Source organism: Castor canadensis, chromosome 8, assembly GCF_047511655.1.
Source record: "Castor canadensis chromosome 8, mCasCan1.hap1v2, whole genome shotgun sequence".
Taxonomy (NCBI): Eukaryota; Metazoa; Chordata; class Mammalia; order Rodentia; family Castoridae; genus Castor; species Castor canadensis.
Window position 1 is genome coordinate 121,868,994 of NC_133393.1, and position 21,643 is coordinate 121,890,636.

Here is a 21,643-nt window from a genome sequence, read left to right on the forward strand (position 1 = left end):
TGGTTTATTTCTCCCCCCTGCCCCCACCCCCTCCCTTACCACCCACTCCACCCCCTCCCGCTCCCCCCCTCAATACCCAGCAGAAACTATTTTGCCCTTATCTCTAATTTTGTTGTAGAGAGAGTATAAGCAATAATAGGAAGGAACAAGGGGTTTTGCTGGTTGAGATAAGGATAGCTATACAGGGCATTGACTCACATTGATTTCCTGTGCATGGGTGTTACCTTCTAGGTTAATTCTTTTTAATCTAACCTTTTCTCTAGTTCCTGGTCCCCTTTTCCTATTGGCCTCAGTTGCTTTAAGGTATCTGCTTTAGTTTCTCTGCATTAAGTGCAACAAATGCTAGCTAGTTTTTAGGTGTCTTACCTATCCTCACCCCTCCCTTGTGTGCTCTCTCTTTTATCATGTGCTCATAGTCCAATCCCCTTGTTGTGTTTGCCCTTGATCTAATGTCCACATATGAGGGAGAACATACGATTTTTGGTCTTTTGAGCCAGGCTAACCTCACTCAGAATGATGTTCTCCAATTCCATCCATTTACCAGCGAATGATAACATTTCGTTCTTCTTCATGGCTGCATAAAATTCCATTGTGTATAAATACCACATTTTCTTAATCCATTCGTCAGTGGTGGGGCATCTTGGCTGTTTCCATAACTTGGCTATTGTGAATAGTGCCGCAATAAACATGGATGTGCAGGTGCCTCTGGAGTAACAGTCTTTTGGGTATATCCCCAAGAGTGGTATTGTTGGATCAAATGGTAGATCGATGTCCAGCTTTTTAAGTAGCCTCCAAATTTTTTTCCAGAGTGGTTGTACTAGTCTACATTCCCACCAACAGTGTAAGAGGGTTCCTTTTTCCCCGCATCCTCGCCAACACCTGTTGTTGGTGGTGTTGCTGATGATGGCTATTCTAACAGGGGTGAGGTGGAATCTTAGTGTGGTTTTAATTTGCATTTCCTTTATTGCTAGAGATGGTGAGCATTTTTTCATGTGTTTTCTGGCCATTTGAATTTCTTCTTTTGAGAAAGTTCTGTTTAGTTCACATGCCCATTTCTTTATTGGTTCATTAGTTTTGGGAGAATTTAGTTTTTTAAGTTCCCTGTATATTCTGGTTATCAGTCCTTTGTCTGATGTATAATTGGCAAATATTTTCTCCCACTCTGTGGGTGTTCTCTTCAGTTTAGAGACCATTTCTTTTGATGAACAGAAGCTTTTTAGTTTTATGAGGTCCCATTTATCTATGCTATCTCTTAGTTGCTGTGCTGCTGGGGTTTCATTGAGAAAGTTCTTCCCTATACCTACTAACTCCAGAGTATTTCCTACTCTTTCTTGTATCAACTTAAGAGTTTGGGGTCTGATATTAAGATCCTTGATCCATTTTGAGTTAATCTTGGTATAGGGTGATATACATGGATCTAGTTTCAGTTTTTTGCAGACTGCTAACCAGTTTTCCCAGCAGTTTTTGTTGAAGAGGCTGCTATTTCTCCATCGTATATTTTTAGCTCCTTTGTCAAAGATAAGTTGCTTATAGTTGTGTGGCTTCATATCTGGATCCTCTATTCTGTTCCACTGGTCTTCATGTCTGTTTTTGTGCCAGGTTTTGTCTCTTAATAGAAGCCTTTTACTTCTTCCTTATTCCTTTTTGCTATTCCCTTTCCTTAACTACCATCTCCATCTTTGGTACCAATTTACCAAATTCATCAGCCACACCCTGAACATAAAATTTATGGAAATCACTAATGTTTCATTGTTCTTCTTCACATCCCTTCTTTTTTTTTTTTTTTTTTTTTGTCTTTTCTTTTTTGGTGCTGGGATCGAACCCAGGGCCTCACGCATGCTAGGCAAGCGCTGTACCACTTCACATCCCTTCTTAGATTAAATTATTTCCTTACCAATAATCTCCATTCCTTTGCTGCTCCTGGCATCATCATACCTGTTTCATCAAATCAACACCCAGTTTAATCCATCTCTACTTATTCTATCTTTGCATCTTGAAGTTAAATACAGATAAATGAAGACAGAACTCTTTAAGCTCAATATCACTAACTTTTAGTGAGTCCCCCAAATAGGGTGGAAATCATACTAGAATTTTCTAGTCCACTTCCCTCAACATTTTTTAAATTTTTTATTCATTTATTCACATGTGCATACATTGTTTAGACCATTTCACCCCCTGCCCTCCATCTCTTCCTCAACATTTTTAGGTAACATTTCCTACCTTATTCTTGCACCCCAAATTTCCAGAATCTCTGCCTCCTTCATTAAGGTCATACTCAGCTGATGCTTTCATTTCATTCCTTCTTTCACTGGAAATTTAGATGCCACCAGAGAGAAATTCTACATGTTCCCATTACCACATCTGACCATCTGTTAGCATCTGCACTCTTAAATGCCACCTTTTCTGTTACTGTGGATGCTACCTGTTATTGTGGATAAACCATTCATGCTTCTGACTCAAACCAAACTTCATTTCATCTCTAGTTGTCTTTGGTCTTCACTAGTAAAGGACATCACTCCAATAATTACTGCTCCTCTTCTTTCTGGGTCAGTGTCTCTTTTTCTCTTTCTGCTTCTGTCTCACTGTGTCTCCCCTGTATTAATATATTTTTCCGGTTGGGCACCAGTGGCGCATGTCTGTAATTCTAGTTACTTAGAGACTGAAATCAGGAGGATCACGGTTGGAAGTCAGCCCAGGCAAAAAGTTCACAAGACACCATCACATTCCACCAAGCCATGTGGGAGGCTGACATTGGGATGAACTCAGTTCCAAGCCAGCTCATTCAAAAAAAATTGTAAGATTCCATCAAAATGGGAAAAAGCTGGGCATGGTGATGTGTGCCTGTCATCACAGCTATGACAGGAAGCTTAAAAAGGAGAATCATGGTCCAGGCTGGTCTGGTCAAAAAAGTGAGACCCTATCTCCAAGGTAACCAGAGCATGGCTCTGGGCATGGTTCAAGTGATGAATCACCTGCCTAGCAGTGAAAGTTCCAATTTCAAACCCACCACAAAAAAAAGTAATATTTCTTCTCTAGCTAATTTTTTCTAATCACCCCCCCCCTCGATACTGGGAGGGAAAGGCTCTTAAACCCTTTTTTTTTCCTGCAGCTACCACTGCATTTCTTCCCTTTATAACAAAACTTTGTTTTCATTTGAACCCACTCCCAATATGCTTTTGTCCCGATCATGTCACCAAAGCTATTCTTGTCTAGTTACTAGTAAAACTCCCAGCATTGTCCATTTTTTCTCAGTTCTAATTTTACTTGCCCTATCAGTGGCAAGTAAACATGTGACATGGCTGATTACTCATTACTCCTGGAAACACTTTCTTTCCTGGTTTCCAGGACCCCTTCCACTTTTGTGCCTCTTCTTCTTCACCCCATTGGCTGGTTCTTTCTCTGCTATCCATGTAATTGTCATGATGTAATCTTTTGAATGCTCTTTCTTTCTTGGCTCAGCAGTGGGTCAGACATGATCCATAGACTGGTTTGCTGACTTCTCTCCCATACATTCCTTAAATACTTTCTTTGGTTAGTTTTTCACTTTAGTATATATCACAATATGAAATGTGCATGCATTTATTATCTACAAATTACAAATAGGATCCTGGAGACCTGAAATTTTAATTGTTGGATCCCTAGTGCTATAGAGGTAGCTTAATAATTAGATGTTGATTGAATTAATGAATGATTGAACAATTGCATTTAAAAGGACAAAAAGTAAATTGGCTATAAAAAGTGTTCATAATTCAAAAAATATATATCAGAGAACTGCAGGAGAGTTTTAACTCTTTGCATCCTACAAAAATATCCTTCAACGACCTTCTTATTGAATTTTCATCTTATTTCATTGTTATAAATTGTCTTCTCACTCCTCCAAATCCCATTTACACCTTAATACATTGCTTCCCTGTTTCTTTGAATGACCATGGCCCTGTACTCTGTGAATAGGTTTTGGAGTTCACTCAACAGACAGACTAGACTAACCACCTGCACCCCTGCATATCTGCTGGAGGTATTGCTGTAAGAGATCTTGCTCACTTAGCATCCAGGACTTAATCTTGTAAGACTATTACCTTAATAATTACCATTTAATTTTTCTCTTGGATGAACCAAGAAGTTAACAAAGTTCTTAAACTTCTATCTTTGACTGAATTAAATAAGTGTCAAATGACAGGCATTAGAACATAGCTTAATTTCTATGAGCCATTTCAAGATACTGAAATTGGATTTAATTATTATATGCAATGGATATTAAACATTTATGAGATAAATGGCCTACAATTTAATTAGATAGTTAGTGAGGTATTCATAAAGTACTTTGTTTTAAAAATAACTGATATGTAATAGCAGAAAAGAATTATACCTCTGGATTCTTATATGAAAGAATTGAAAAGATGTGCTTCCTTTTAACTCTAGAGAGTTGGTTTTCTTTTGTTTTGCTTGTTCAGACATGAGTCATAAGTAGAGGTGATACATAGTCATGTTTTTGTGTAGTCAAATATCAGATCACTATTTCAAGGTTGTTATATTGTACGTACTAAACTGTGTTCTTTCAGGAGATGAAAATGCATTAGCTTATTATTTTGTAACCATATTTAACGTATGTCATATAACTATTGTGATTCTCTGAGTTAGTATTGAAGATGAGGCTAAAAGAAATCAGGGTTGGCATATGAGAATTATTCATTGAGTTTGAAATTACTCATTTTGTTCTACCTTCCTTTATCACTCTGGGAATGTGTGTGTGATTACCTTATTGATAGTGAGTTACTTGCTTGTTTGTTTCCTTCATTTATATTAACAGACTAGACCAAGTAAGGGAGGCACAGAGGTAAGGGTATAGAGTTTCCAAAACAGAAAAAAAGATGAATTTTTGGTAAGTATATCTGGTAAAAAGCAGAGCAAATTCTGTTTTATAAGAACTTCCAGACTATTACCCAGAAAAATATCACTGAACTAATTTTTAAACCCTTCTTATAGATGTAAAAACGTGCTGAGTGTCCACGCTTTTACTTAGAAAACAATTGATGCAGCCTAATTGTGGTAATTTCAGATATGAACTTTCCAGAAATAAAAGCAAAATGTGCAAAAGATGGAGAGAACTTTCAGGTTGTATGTGAACTTATACTGTGTAAGTGGAAGAAGTTGTGCATTAAGTCTCCTTTGATTTGCCATCAGTGTAAACGCAGAAGTCAAATTTGTTTATTTTTACATTTTTTGGCAGGTGTGACACATTGTCTTGAAGTACAGCATAGCTTCACCTTGATCGGTGTGCCCTGGTTGAATATTCTCTGAAATGATGTTTAAAGACCTTGCATCATTATTTTTCCAAGCATGTATCAACAAAGTCTTGGGCCTATAAAAGTGCAAACAGAATACCATGCATCAGCCAGTGTTTACATTTTATTTTTAGTCCCGAGATGGATTTATCGTTTCTGGAGGAATTGCTTTGCTCCTAGCTGTTAGGTTTTATCTGGCCATCCTTACTCAGAGCACTCAGAATACTTTCTCCTTCCTGTGTACATGAATGCTCTGGTGAGTTTGCTCAGTGAGATGTGTTTCTTCAAATTTGCTCTGTGAGTAGACAGTTGTTGACTTCTAATGTCAGGTAGAAATGTGATTGCTCTGAATCAAACTGTCACCCTTGCATTAATCCTGTGTGCCCACACCATAGTCCATTTGCTTTGTGACAGAAAAAAAACTATCTTTCCTGTCTGCTATGGACTGTATATGTTTGTGTCACCACAGAGCACGTATGTTGAAACTTTAATCCTAATATGATGGGATTTGGAAATGGGGCCCTTAGGAGATCATTAGGGTAGGGTTTGGCCATGAGGGTATGGCCCTCATGATGGTAGTAAAACCCTTATTAAAAGAGGAAACGCAGAGAATCTCTGTGCACACTAAAGAAGGCTATGTGAGGGCATGACCAGGAAGCAGAACCTCACCAAGAACCTGATCATGGACTTCCAAATCTCTAGAACTGTGAGAAATAAAACTTGTTTAAGCCATCCAAATACACTGTGTTCTGTTATAGTGACTGTAGAGGCTGAGAAACCTTCTTTAGAATGTGTATGCCCAACTTAAGTTTCATCTTAGTCCACTGTTTTGAGATCTCTAACATGATCATTTCCATAATTTTAGAAAGTAAAATTTTCTTTCTTTCTTTCTTTTTGTTTGTTTGTTGCTATTAGGGTTTAAACTCAGGGCTTCATGCTAGCAAAGCAGGTGCTATACTGCTTGAGTCATACCTCCAATCCATTTTGCTCTGGTTATTTTGGAGATAGAGTCTCTCAAACTATTTGTCTAGACTGGCTGCAAACTACGATTCTCCCAAGCTTAGCCTCCCAAGTAGCTAGGATCACAAGCATGAGTCACTGACACCCAGCAAAAAGGGAAAATTTTCAGTATGTCCTTTTTAGGACAAATCCATCATTTCTACAGTACACAGACCAGTATCCTGCAGTTGACTGCCATCAAATCAAATCTGTTTAATTTCAAACACAGAAGTCATTAAAGAAGTGATGTCCATAGGTTTGAAAAATTCTTTCTCTTGTATTTGATTATCATGGCATTTATTGAGTCTTTGATTGTGTCAATAATGATATGTCTATACCATTTTACATGCACACACACACACACACACACACACACACACACACCTGATACACCTTTACATGTAGAGATGATCAATTTACATAGCAAAAAGGCCAGGAAAAATGAGTCTGTTATGATTGTTATGAGTCATTCATAACAATTGAGTTCTTAAACATTGTTAGTGTAAATATCAATTTTCATCATATCTCTGAAATATGATTTAATAAAATATGATTAGTCCACTGACTTGTTTCAACTCCTTGGAATGAGTTGTCATTTTATTATATATATTCAAATTCATGCCTCACATACGTACACTTGAACAACCTATACAGCTGGAAATCCTTTCGTGTAATATGATTATGGTTTGTCCCAAAACATGGTAATATTTGATGTCCTCACTGCAGAGGAACTAATACAGAAACTTTAAAGTGACAGAGGTCAATATAAGAAGGGGATGAGGAACTAGAGAAAGAGTCAGTTAGAGATGAATCAACTTGGGATGTAACGCATTTGTACATGGAAGCAATGCTAGGAATCTCTCTGTATAGCTATCCTTATCTCAGCTAGCAAAAACGCTTTGTCTTTCTTATTATTGTTTATACTTTCACTTCAACAAAATTAGAGATAAGGACAGAACAGAATCTGCCTGGAAGCGAGGGTGGTTGGGGGAGAAATGGCCCAATGTATGCACATATGAATAAATGAATAAAAATATGATTATGGTTTGAAAAGCACACACATGTTCCTCCTTCCTCTTCATGCTAAAACATAATGAATAAAGTGTAGAATGAATCATATTTGGAATAGGAACAGGCAAGGAATTTGTTTCAAGGAAAAGGAAAATAAGATTCTATGAAATTTTGTAGTAACTGTCTAGGTTAATAAGGGCAGCAACTCTTAGTGTTTTAGACCTATAGATGATGCTTGCCTGGTGTGTACATTCTTTTCTAAATTTCTTAAGTTCTACTTATTTTTATTCTTTTTGTAGTCTGCATGTACTTTAACTCATCAGGCTGTTTTCAACTGATATAGCACTCCAGTAGTTTGCTTCAAATGATAAGTAAACAGTCAATGCATTTTATGAAAGCTATGGGTGCAACTTCAGTAGCCTGGGATCTAAACATCCCATTTGTATGCCAAAAAAGATGTTCCTGTGGAATGAAGGACATTGCAAAAAATAATTTCTGAAGTCATACTCTGAAATCATTTAGGATATGCATTTTAAAGTATTAGAAATGACTACAACCTTGGAAATTATTCTCTTACAATCACTATTTGCTAGCCCCCAACCACAGCTGTAGGAATTTTGACTGCCATAAGAATGAATAGGACTCCACATTGTGGCAATCACACCCATCACAAAAGCTAAACAAACATTTTTGTAACACCCACTGGGATGGGGAAGACATAGGAGGGTAAGATTGAGTGCACAGGACATAAAGTGTGTGTCACTGACAAATCAAAGATACTAGTGTTGTGTCTTTTTGTCACCTATATCTGTTTTGTTTTACTCAAAGGTATTTCAAAAACACAAATACTGTGTTGAAACTGAGAATCAAAATGAATCATTTCTTTTATCTGTCAGAATTTGCCTTGCCATTGCTAGATTTGCTGTGCTGTTTTCCCTTGCTCTGTCTACAGCTTGGAAAAGCTTCTTGCAGCAATGCTTTATGCAAAATATGACTGTAATCAAAATATGACTACAAAGAACTATCATTTCTGAGTTGGGAACATTGCATCTACTTGTGAGTTTAGTTTCACTATACAATTTTATGAAAATCCTTTGAGGTATTGCATTAATATTTCATTTTTAATAAGGAGTTTTACATGAGTTGGTTTGGTCACAGAAGAGTTAACATCATAGATATCACTATTGACAGCTTAATCTCCAAACTAATGAAAATTCAGACTCCTATTTATCAGGACCACTTTCAACACTGGGTTCTGCTCTAGCAATCTACTAACCCCACTTCTTAAAAGGGTGGCATTGATTTTAATAACTTCCACCAATTTCAATGGTTTCGTATACCATCCTCATTTTGGAAGTATGAAAGACTCGAAGGAACCTGATAATACATCTTGTCTCACTGTCTTATATCCATAAGAAAATAATATCTTCCCTCCCTCATAGTCTTACTAGCTTCCTTGTTTGCCAGACCAGATTCTTCTTTGCCGTGCATGAATTTGTCTTCATGAGCAGGACTATAAACTCCTTGAGGGCAGTTAATCCTTCATGATGTGATCCTCTTTAGTGCTGGCATTAATGTATGGATACCAGTTTTATCTGTCTTTTCAGTTTGAGAGGCATAATTGAAATAGTTAATGTATACCTCCTAATAGCTTGTTGTAAATGGCAGGGTAAAAGTTAACTGTATACACACAAAATGCATGTTTCTTAGTCATTATTTATCTAGTGTCTACCAGAGATCTTGACATATAATAGCTGCTCAATAAATGTTTTTTAAATTGCATTGAGATTGTTATAGAATTTACCATTCCTAAGACAGTTGTTTCTGTTAAATTACACAAAATTGTTTTCTTTTATTCAATGAGTATTCGTTGAGAGTTTCTTTCATATGCCAGTGCCTACCACTAGCAGTATAATGACAATTAAAATAAATTCAATGAATTTCTCACCCTCCAGCAAAGAAAACAGATGTGTGTAACAAGAAGCTATAATTCATTGTGGTAAATGTTGCAATTAATGTGTGCAGACAGTACTACAGGAACATAGAGAAGTAAGCAATGAATAGAGGTTGTTAAACTCTGTTTTATAAATGAGTAGTTTGGCAAAGAGAGAATGGACTAAGGGCTTTGTCAGAGGAACGGACTCTGATAGGAAGGAATGTTCAAAAGCACATGGCAAAAATAGACGTTTCATGAGGCTCAGGCAGAGTGTACATTGAAGGATTATTATCTGAGATGTCAGGTTGTAAAGGACTTCTTTGAACTGAGCTGAAGATTGCAGTTTCTTTTTTATAAGCACTGAAACACCATATTTGGGTTAGAAAGACAAATGTTTGGGTGAAAGACAGATTCTAGTAAGGAAGAAACTGAAGGTGGGGAGGCTGGTAGAGTTTAGAAATGGGACAAGTGGCTAAGCTTGCATGGTGCCAGTAGAAATGGAGAATGGTAAAGAGAGGAAAAATGTGAAGCATATCAGTCATCTTAAATATTTTCTTGTTGTCCTTGAAATGGAAACAGAGAAGAGAGGCAGAAACAAAGTATCTGAACAAAGACAAAGAGGCTGTAAAGAAAAGTTTATTCTGAGTGCTGGCTAGCAAGGGCTACTATTACCCTTTCATAAATAATAGCCCAGGATTTTATAGTTACTGAGAGACCTTCATGTGACTCCTGCCACCTCTCTCTGAAGCCTACCCTGGGATGCCTAGATTTCTTCATCACCCTCTCCTCTGACTAAAAATGAACCTATATCAAGAATTCTCCATTTTGCTGATAATAGATTTTTCTTTTCAAAAACAGTGTTAGGTGGACATGGTGTCATATGTCTATAACTGAAGCACTCAGGAGACTGAGGAAGGAAGACCATAGATTCACAGCCAGCCTGAGCTACAAAGCAAGACTCTGTCTCAACTCCCATTCCCCTCCCCCCAAAAAAGAAGAAATTAATAATAATAATAATTAAAGAAACAGTGGTTGTCTCATAATGAAACTTGAGAAACACCAGGGTAAGCAGTCTTGTTTAGGTCCTGTCTTAAAGTAGTCAGGGACTCTGTTCTTACCTTTCAAATATTTCTTTGTTGGTGAAAACTCTTAAATAATTTATTCTGTCCAAATCATTGACAGATGAGTCACTGAAAATAAAATATAAAAAGCTAATAAACTCATTAAAATTTTATTAACTTTTCTGGTAATCAGGGAAAAGATATTAAACAGTATAAGATACTATTTTTCAATTTTCAGTTCATCATAAGTAAAAGAAGTTAGATGATACCAAGTGTTATTAAGGATATACAGTGAAGGGTCCCTGTTACATATTGGTGTTAATTCATTTGAACATTCTGAGAGGCTAAGATCCAGCAATATCAAAGATCCCCTGTGATCCAGCAATTCCTTTTCTAGTCACACTCATATAACTATATGTGGAGGTATGCCCAGAAATGCTGAAGGCAACCATCTTGTAAACAGCCTGTATTCCGTCATTAAGAGAAAGTAGTCATTTAGTGAAACTTATGTGCAAGAACTAAACCTCTTGTATATCAACATGAAATCCCCTTTTTTTTTTATTATTTATTTATTCACATGTACGTACATTGTTTGGGTCATTTCTCCTCCACCCCCTCCCCCACCATCTCCCCCTTTCCCCCACCCACTCACTTCCAGGCAGAACCTGTTCTGCCCTTATCTCTAATTTTGTTGAAGAGAAGACATAAGCATAATAAGGAAGACAAAGCGTTTTTGCTACTTGAGTTAAGGATAGCTATACAGAGAGATTCCTAGCATTGCTTTCATGTACAAGTGTGTTACAACCCAAGTTGATTCATCTCTAACTGATCTTTACATTGGTTCCTGATCCCCTTCTCATGTTAACCTCTGTCACTTTAAGGTTTCTGTATTTGTTCCTCTGGAGTGGGGACATCAAACGCTTTCATGTTTTGGGTTTTCTGCCTGTTCCCATATTTCCTGTATGTGCTCTCCCCTTGTCATGTGATCCAAGTCCAACCATAATCCTGCATTTGCCCTAGATCTAAAGTCCTCATATGAGGGAGAACATACAATTTTTGGTCTTCTGAGCTTGGCTAACCTCGCTCAGAATGATGTTCTCCAGTTCCATCCATTTACCTGCAAATGATATGATTTCATTCTTCTTCATGGCTGAGTAAAATTCCCTTGTGTACAAGTACCATATTTTCTTGATCCATTCATCAGTAGTGGGGCATCTCGGCTGTTTCCATAACTTAGCTATTAGAGTAACCTGTGTTGCATTCCTTTGATTATATCCCCAAGAGTGGGATTGCTGGATCATATGGCAGGTCTATGTTTAGATTTTTAAGAAGTCTCCAAAATTTTTTCGAGTGGTTTCACCAGCTTGCATTCCCACCAGCAGTATATGACGGTTTCCTTTTTCCCCACATGCTTGCCAACATTTGTTGTTGGTGGTGTTTTTGATGATGGCTATTCTAATAGGGGTGAGGTGGAATCTTAGTGTGGTGTTGATTTGCATTTCCTTTGTGGCTAGAGATGGTGAGCATTTTTTCATGTGTTTTTTGGCCATTTGAATTTCTTCTTTTGAGAAAGTTCTGTTTAGTTCAGTTGTCCATTTCTTAATTGGTTCATTGATTTTAGGAGAGTTTAGTTTCTTAAGTTCCCTATATATTCTGGTTACCAGTCCTTTGTCTGATGTATAGCTGGCAAATATTTTCTCCCAGTCTGTGTGTGGTCTCTTCAGTTTAGAGACCATTTCTTTTGTTGTGCAGAAACTTTTTAATTTATGAAGTCCCATTTGTCCATCCTTTCTCTTAGTTTCTGAACTGCTGGGATTCTATTGATACCAAGATGAAATGTAAAAAACAAAATAATGAGCAAAAAATTCAATTTTCGGATGTATGCTTGTCAAAATGGAGTTCCATGGTGGATGAAGACAGACAAATTTACAAGATTTGCATTTATTATGAATAATGAAAAATAAAGCAATAAAATCTGTACTGGAATGATAAATTCCAATTTCAGGATAGTTATTTTCTTTGGGTGGTGGTCAGGAATAAAACAATGAGAGATATTTGGAGCCTCCACTTGTATTTATAATGTTTTATCTACCAGGAAAGTATACAATGTTATATACTCTGAAATTTTTTATGCCTAAATGTAATAAAGAAAGAAAGAAAAGCAAAACATCTGAGTATGGTGAAACATACTGGTAATCCCCATACTCAGGAGGCTGAGGTAGGAGGATTGTAAGTTCAAGACCAGCCTGAGCATAGTGAGATCCTGTCTCAAAAGAAAGGACCAAGAATGTAGCTCATTGATAGATTGCTTGGCTAGTATGTTCAACCCCATGAGTTCAATCACCAACACTTCAAAACAAACAAACAAAAAACCAAGCAAACAAAAAAACTGCATATGGCTGCATAAGTCATGAGCTTATTTTTACTTGATCACTCAGCATTCTTTGCAGCTACCTGTTCATCAGTTCCTTTTTCTGTCAAAATTATCTTATGCAAATAATCAAAGAAAAGTTGATTAGGGCTTAAACCAAAATGGAAGAAAAGGACAGGCTATCGTTAGAAGTTTGTTGGTTTTTTGTTGGTGCTTAGGATCAAACCCAGGGCCTTAAACCACCTACACAGCACTTTACTCTACATGCCAGACCCCAAGAAGAAGTAATTAAAAGAGATTTTAAGGTAAAGTAAGACTTAATAATTTGGATGCAAAGAATTAAGGATGATTTACTCAGCATTCTAGCTTGGCATTAGACCATTAAGCATGCCAATGGAATAGAGGAGGGGAGTGATATCTCCTTTGGACTGAGAAGACTAATATATCTAATTCTATCTCTGCTCATCCTATGCTTTTTCCATAAGCTCTAGATGGTTATCTTCAAAACTATAATTCAATAATTATTAAATATCTAAATAAGGTACAAATAAATGTATGTATAAATGCTCTTTCCATTAATATGTTTCTTAAAATGCTTATCCCATTAGTTTTTAAGAATCACTGCTCTGGTAAATTTAATTGGATAAACAGTTTCAACTAAATATAGTTGAAGAGCAGTATGTAGCCTTCATTAAGTTATTTGGCAACCATTTTTTTTAAAGGCATGAGAATCCATTAGAAACTCGAGAGTGTGCAAACTCATTTGCTTGAAAATTATATTCAGAAGGAAAATTGAAGGTGGGTATCTTGGAAACATGCCCAGAATGTATAGTATATTAATTGGGTAAAAGATCAGGCTGACTTCAGTCATGCTTTCTTCAAAGTTGTTTAGTTCATACACCAGTAAACATTAAACTATACAGATAATTTCAGCAATATAAGTAGATACTTTGGAAAAAATAAGCAAAATACATTAAAAATAAATGTATTTAAGCAGTGTAAATATTGGTCAGCTCTCTCCATTTTCATAGCTTCTCTTGCCTGTTGAATATCCTTCATAGAAGGGACGCGACCCCAGTAACTAATGGGATACTGAGCTAAAATACCATGGGACTTTCCAGCTCCTACTTAATTAGAACATCTTTACCAAGCCCTTTTTTCCTTTCTCTAGAATCCCCTCCTGAGTCCCCTTTTCAAAGTTCTTCATTTTAGTCCCATTCCCAATAGAAAGAATTCCCAGCTCTAATTCCATATGGTACCACTATTCCTACTTCTTGGGTTTCTTTCCAAGGCTATATGATAGGCTAAGGCCAGAAAAATAACATTGTGTTCCAGTCTTAAGTGTTCAGGATATCCTGTGAACTCTGTTAGGTTCTTGGGCACCTCAAAGACCTTGAGTTAGAATCAGACCTGTACTGTCTTGTCTTTGCTAAACCTACTCCCTTGGACTCCCATTATTTTAATTTTGTGCCATTCCACCAACACTGAAGAAATAAGGCAAAGACCACAGTAAAATAACAAGGCCAGATTCCCTAGAGATATGAAAAAGACGTCATTTGGTGCCTTTGCATGGCTGGCATTCATCCAGTTTGATGCAAAGCATCTGTCTTCTTCAAGAAAACAAGAAAGGTCTGGTTTTCCTTTCTAGTCTGTGAAGTCGTGGGTGGTGTCATTTGCTGTGAAGAGCCAGGAGCCCTGTGTTCCTGGACTGCAAGCTGCTGCCTGCTTTGGCTAACATGCTGAAAATTTCGTTGGCTGTCTTCAATAAAAGACAATGTGTGTGTGTGTGTGGCAGGGCTGGGGGTGGGGGACATCAGCAGTTGTGGTTGGGTTTCTGTTCCCCAGCCATGAGTTACAGCTGGCAGAGAGCAATAACACCCACCAGTATGTAATCAAGCAGCCACCTGAAATGCTTGCATTTGGTTTCATAGCTAGGTTGTCTTTCAGTCTGTTTAGAAACCCCTTCACATGCTCTTGTTTCCATACTTTCTTCTTATGTCTAACAACATTCAATCATTTGCAGCTCTGTTAATAAAATCTCATTTGAACATTCACTGACTTAAATAACTGCATAAACAAGAGAAGAATTCTACTCTATGAGAGGATAGACATTTGATCTGACACTTTGTTCTAAATGCTATAACCTCTTATATGAAATTTCATGGCAAAAGCTGTAAAATGATACTGTCTTTGATCTAGAAGTGACCTTTACATCAGTGCTTCTCAAATTTTAATGCAGATACAAAGCACCTGGGGATCTTATTAAAATTCACATTTTGGTTCAGTAGGTAGGATCTGAAATTCTGCATTTCTATCAAGCTCCTAGGTGATGCCATGCTTACTGTCTGAACTTCAGTTTGTGTATCCAGGCTACGATACCTAAAGGTGTTCAGTCCACTGGAAATCCATTAGGTCAACCAACTACCACTGTGAAGGGGACTCATGACAGTCAAAAGAAATAAAAATAAAGCCCCTGTCTTTGAAGAGACAAGACAACATCCAATTTTATTCATAAATTTTTAACACTTGAGAATGCTATGTCAGAATAACTATGACACTCTCAAAGTAGTTACCTAGGGTGATGATACCCATTACTTGTCATGTTTTAGCAGAACTTTTCATAAATTTTGTTGGTTTCCATTCACTTAAATATAAGCTAGAGTGATGTTTTAAGCATTACATAGTACATGTTTTTAGGTTTTTAAAATTTAAAAATTCTGATAAAATTAACATTTACATTCAAACTAAAATGTTAGAAACAGATGTGTTTAAATATATACTTCTAGTTTATGTATTTTTTTTACTGTTTAGGGAAAGCAATTAACAAGTGTACATGAGTTTCCTTGAAATCTGCTATCCCACATTAACTTCAGAATGTCACTTTATGATTGTTTTTATTTAATAGGTAACAGCTAGTATAATAATGTAAAACTAAAGTTATTACGAAAACACGATTATATAGTTAGTAGTCAGAACTCACTCATCAGAATAGGTTTAACTTCTTAATTGTGTGTCCTAGAATAATATTAAAACATAAATTTTCCTCATCATTTTCTGGCAGAAATGTGATTTCCAAGGACAGAAGAACCTCAGGCTGCAATTTAGGAATAATAATACAGTTTACTTAGCTTGTTTGTCTTATTTCACCACCTATTTTCACATCCATCTCTTACAGGTTTAATCTAAAAAAAGACCAGGAAGCTGTTCAGGCACCCTCATATGAAGATTCTAGTTTATATATTTGAAATGATGAGGAGAAAGGGAAAAGACATTATTATGTTTATAATCTCATGTAATCTCTACAGTAACCCTATGAAGCAAGTACTATTGTTATCCTAGTTATTATAGAAGAAACTAAGGTCCCAAGCCCTTACACAGCTGGTTCCAGTAAACACTTCTCTGTGGTAGAACTGGTATTTGAACTTAGGCCACATGACTTCATAATCTCTGAATGTTTTTAATAATCCCCTTGCATTGCAATTATAGGTACAGACACTGTAGACACAGACACATTGGACAATATGATTGGGGAAATGAATCCCATGAAGCCTGCTGGTTTCTCTCTTCCCCATCATTCGGCTTCCATTTTCTGATTAGTAAGGAATGGTCTCCCAACCATGGTTCTCCCTCCCTCTTTCCTCTCTTCCCACTCAAGGTAGCAGAGAGTCTGAACATTTTATACACTTAGCATCTCTAGTAAGTCAGGCTGTGAACACGCTTCACTGTCAATTTAGTAGCTGTTTATTGATAGTCATGCCAAGCACTGTGAGGGTTCATAATGCAAAAATGTATTCAGGCATTAAGGAACTTAAGATACTAATGGTGGTGTGAGAGCAAACTTCTTTTAGGAAGAGAAGTGGGTGGTGTTATTTTTAGTTTCCAATGTGGATCTTTTCACTGCACATGTAATTTAGAGCTGTGTTTATTTGGATTGGTTTTTAAATTTAGAAACTGATCATCTGTATTTTTCTTTATAAGTATGGAGTCATCCTGACCAAAAGGTTTTTGAAAGTCATGAATAGCTTATATTGCAACATTATTTTGGAGAGAAAAAAATGTAGAAAAGTTTGAAAACAAGAAATTGAGAACTTAGAAGAATTTTTGTATTCATGTGCAGACATTATATAGCCATTGAAATCAAAATCATAAAGGCTGTGAAACAACATAAAAATTACAAAGACACATATACTAGACCTCAAAATGAGATTAGGAAAAGTGACCTTGACCTTTGACCTTTGTAGAGTGTGTACTTTGTACCTACCTGCATTCTGTTCCATGGATTTACTTTTTTCAAGTCTTTCTAATATCATGCAAAGAAACTAATGCTATTTCAGTGTTTCACAAACTAAAGAATTGGAGCATAGTTATGTTATATTAGAGTGAACAAGAACTCAAACCCAGATCTCTTAAAATTCAAATCTCATGTTTTTCCTTTAGTTTATTCTGAACTACTTCAGCCTCTTCTTGGCATTATTTTGGTTCTGAAATAATTGTTTTTACAGTAAAGAGTGGAGTCAGATGAATTCAGCTAAAAAAATGCATACATTGCCAAATTACTGAATCATAAAAATAATTGGGAATTATTTTGGAGCTCACCACAGAATTGAAGAACAATTAATACTTGACACTATCTGTGAGATGAAAGTATAATCATAGCATAAATATTGTTTCATTTTATCTGATAATTTGAATATGCGTTTATGTAACTGCCAAATGTTATCTGCTTTCTGTGAGCCAGAATGTTTTAGGAATGAGATGACAACAGAGCAGCCTTTATTTTACATAGCAAGCTAAATGGTTTTTCTTTTGGGATATACTTTCATTAATTAACTAATGTCTGGCAATTCAAGGATGGAAATCCTGTATTAAGCTATCGTGACATAACTCATAAATTTTAATAATTTTTAAAAACTTTTTCATGTGATAGTTTGGTAGTGCAGTTGTGCATAACTGAAAATTCTATTCGAATTATTTAAGTACTTTTTAACATGTACATAAAACTTTTCTTATAAAGGTCATATTTTTCTTCATCATATTTTATCTATTTTGATATTATTTGCTTTGCTGTATATGTAGTAACCATTTTAAAACTAGCTTTTAAAAGTAAGGACTCTCTCTTGGTAAAAATAAATACTTAGCTTAGACTCAAAGGATGTTAGTAACTATATGCAATTTTTTTCAGGGTTTTTACTTTGAAAGCATCACAAAAATTCTGATTTTGTGTTTTGCTTTTTTACATGCAAACCCTGGAATATTACTGAGACAAGTGTCTCTTCACTTAGTTTTTATTTCTTGTCTTAGAATTGTTTTTAAAATGCTCAATTATTTCCATCTGAACTTGTATCATGTTAAGCATTTTTTTTCAAACAGTACAGTCTGACTAGGTTAGTAGGTCTTTAAATGTTACCCCTGCCTTCTCAATGAACAGAAAACACTACTTCCTAGCTTCCTTTCCTGTTTAAAGCATGAAGTACACAGCAGCTGTTTCAAAACTTTTTTTCTTCCTAGTTATCTTTGTCTGTGTGTTTAAATTGCTAAATTGCTTCCATCAAATGCCTCTAGACATGAGGGAATCATTTGCTTAAGTGGGTGAAGACTTTGTCTTCCATGAAGGAAATCTTAAATGGCCTCTTTATCATCTTACTTCCCTTCCCTCTTGCAGTATCCAGCTGCTCTGATGAACCTGGGAGCCATTCTGCACCTCAATGGCAGACTCCAGAAGGCAGAGGCCAATTACCTTCGGGCTCTGCAGCTCAAGCCAGATGATGTCATCACACAGTCCAATCTCCGAAAACTGTGGAACATCATGGAAAAGCAAGGATTAAAGACTTCCAAGACCTGACACAGGATGGCCAAACCTCGTCCTCCTCCATGTTTAAAAGCTGGCTTCATTAATAGACAGGCTTTCCCAGCAGTGCAATGATAAAAAGCTCATTTGGGACTTTAAGACCAGGGCAGAAATCATTGAGGTCACTGCCACTTCTTGGTGAATCCACTTTGCAGTTGGCACAGCAGTTAACACCAAAAAGGGGAACATTGGAAACCTCCTGGAGGAAATAATTGTTACCCATAGACTGTAAACCAGAGCACTTAAAACAGTATCTTTTGGCATTCTTAAAAGGGAGGGGGTACCTAAGTTAGAGATTTTGTTCATTTTTGAAAGCTAAGTTTGAAATTACATTGTTTCTTAAACACTGTGAGAGGAAGTCAGAGTGTCCATTCAGCCACAGTAAACTCTTAAGGTTAAGTGTTAATAGGGAGTGATTAAATTATCTTGTGAATCCCAGTGAGCCACCGGTTGTCCTAACGCTGCTGTCTTCTCTCTTTGGGACAGCCTGCTTATTCATTTCTGATGTTTAGAAATTTTTTTTATTTTAATATTGTGTCAGCATCTGTCAGAATCTGAAGTTGTTTCTCGATTAGTGCACATAACATTTTATGATTTGCTTGTCACAGGCTTGAACATCATCTGTTTTTCATGTTCTCAAAAGGATATGGAAGGTAGAGCTAACCACACTTCACAGTGGCATCGTCAGCAGGGCTGGAGAAACCCCATATGAATCAAGCAGACATTTTTTTAATTTTAATGTTGCCAGTATATGTTATCAAACTCCCAGTAGAATCCATTGTATCAATTCTTTTGAAATTACATTTTAAAATGCATGTGCTTATGTAAGGCTAAAAGAAAGGAAAGTTTGTAAGTATTCCAATTCCAATAACTAACTGATAGTGATTAGATAAAAGGAAGATTTTGGGACTTTCCCCATGATGTTGGTTAAAAAAATCAAGTGTACACAAAGTCTATGATGATGGTTGCCAGTAACTTTGTGCTTTGGAAAAAGTTGCTTTAAAATGCTAGTCAATTTCTAATAGGTACTTAAACAGCATTTTCAAGAAATTATTTTTATCTCATTTTTTCTTCCTGAAAGATGTCAAAAATGACATTTTAAACTGCAGTAGAGTATAACATTAGTTTTCATATGTCTAGGTCTTCTGCCCAATGCTTTTCCAATTGAAAACTATTTTTTACTAGCAAATTGGGTATTTTACTTCAATACCTGGTATTAACTGCTTCAATGATCATTTCACAAGTAAAAGACTATAAATGAAATACAGGAAAACATTTATTTTATTTTTTTGGCTTGCATTCAAACTTTGCTACTAGAAATTAATTTCATAAAACACCAGTCCATTATCAACTTCTTCACAGAGAAATTAGCTAAGCTATACCCTACCTATTTATTTATTTATTATCCTATTATAGCAGAATAAAAAGAAAAAGCTCACTTCATTAAGCCAGTTCTTTGCAACTGAAAATTAGCTTTCTATCGTTCCCTTTTGCAACTCCATGTATATATAATCAATTCCATTGAAGGGAAGCTGGACATACAAATACAATATATTATGTTTCCTTCATATTTTACATGTTGTGTTATGTATCTGAATACAGTGGATAAAGAATTTAAATTAGTGTTCCTATGGCATTAGTCTCTTTGTAAGAAAGACAAATGTAGTGAGAGATTTTTTTAATGGCATTAATAAGAAGGCCCTCCTATAATGTGTATATTATTTTGTGAACATTTCACTCAAGGGCCAGAAGTTAAGTTATAACTCAATCACTGTGTTTTCAGAATGATATTTAACATTTAACAACAACAAACCCATGGTGAAACCAAACTAGTGGGTTGAAGTGTATTTTTCATCTTCTAGTACATTGGCGATTACAAAAAAGAAAGGAATTTAATATAAGGCTGTAAAAATGAATTTGATGTCTAACATTTTTATTTATTTAAATAGTTATTGACTTATGATGACTTCCTAGTCTTAACTGTTTATGTCTTTTTATTGTTAATTGTTCTTCCTTTCCAACATTTGGTTCTTAATAGGTTCACTGAATGCACATGGAGGCACTTCATGTGACACAGTTCCCAAGTAGCATTAATAATTGGGCCTGTGTCATAAAATGCATGGATTTTTAATAACTAAATGTCCCTGACACTTTTCACTATAGGGCTGGATTTAGTAACTGACCAACTCGGGGGGAGGGTTAAGGGAGGGGGGTGATAGAACATGATCAAAAAAATGTCTCCGCTCAGGGATTTATGGTGGATTATTGCAGACAGTGCTAAAAATATAGAGCACAAGACAAGTTTACTAAATTAAAATTTTATTTTTTGAGAAACTGTTATTTGTATAAATTATCAAGATTTGTAGGCTTTCTTTTGTAGAAATAATTGTTTTATGTGCCAGAGATTTCAATTTTGATTTCAACAATAAAGCATTGATAACAAACATGTTTTGTAAGACTTTTTTTTCTAAACTTTTCTACTGCTAGGGGTGTGGCTCGGATGTGGCTCAAGTGATAGAACACTTGCTCGAGTTCAAACATGAGTACTGCCCCACCACCCAAAAAAAATCTTCTATAGCAGTAGTACCTAAACTCAGAAATTTAACAATACTAGAATGGTTTTAAAAAGTAGAGGTTAAACATCAGATATGCATTATTTTAATGTATAACATATAATACTAATTAGTTAATGTCCAGGAGTTATATTATAATCATCATGATAATAATGATGATGATGATGTTGGTGGTTGCCAGTAAGCTTGATGGTTTACTAGGTACAAAAAAGAGAAAATTTTGTTTTCCTTGGATATTGAACTATAGGAAAATGTCCTAGGAACTATTACAAGCAATGTATAATTGTCAGTTCCCTGTCTCAATTGGTTGTTTGGTAAAAATAACCATAAACAGAAGACCCCGATTCTGTAGTTCTGGTCTTAAATGAAGACACAATCCTATTCTGCCAAGAAAGTTGAGCTCAGCACATTTAGGAGTCAGTAATAAAGAAACCTGGGGCTCCTAGGTCAGGTACAAACTTACAGAAAATTCTAGTCACATTAAAATTGTTGTTCAGTAACATTTATTATATATATATTGTGTCCTTCCTTCAGGATAGAAAAAAGTTAGCTTTGAGGATTT

At 35.9% G+C, this 21,643-nt stretch overlaps 1 protein-coding gene across 2 annotated transcripts in view; it reads left to right on the plus strand.

Moving 5' to 3' along the window:
* Positions 1-20,952, plus strand: part of Tmtc2 (transmembrane O-mannosyltransferase targeting cadherins 2) — a 386,771-nt gene extending 365,819 nt beyond the window's left edge. For both annotated transcript variants that reach the window (XM_020186707.2, XM_074084059.1), the window contains one exon: positions 18,323-20,952. In XM_020186707.2, coding sequence (XP_020042296.2) covers positions 18,323-18,502 — 180 coding nt within the window. In that variant the 3' untranslated portion in view covers positions 18,503-20,952. The remainder of the gene's footprint in view (positions 1-18,322) is intronic.
* Positions 20,953-21,643: the final 691 nt, after the last annotated feature.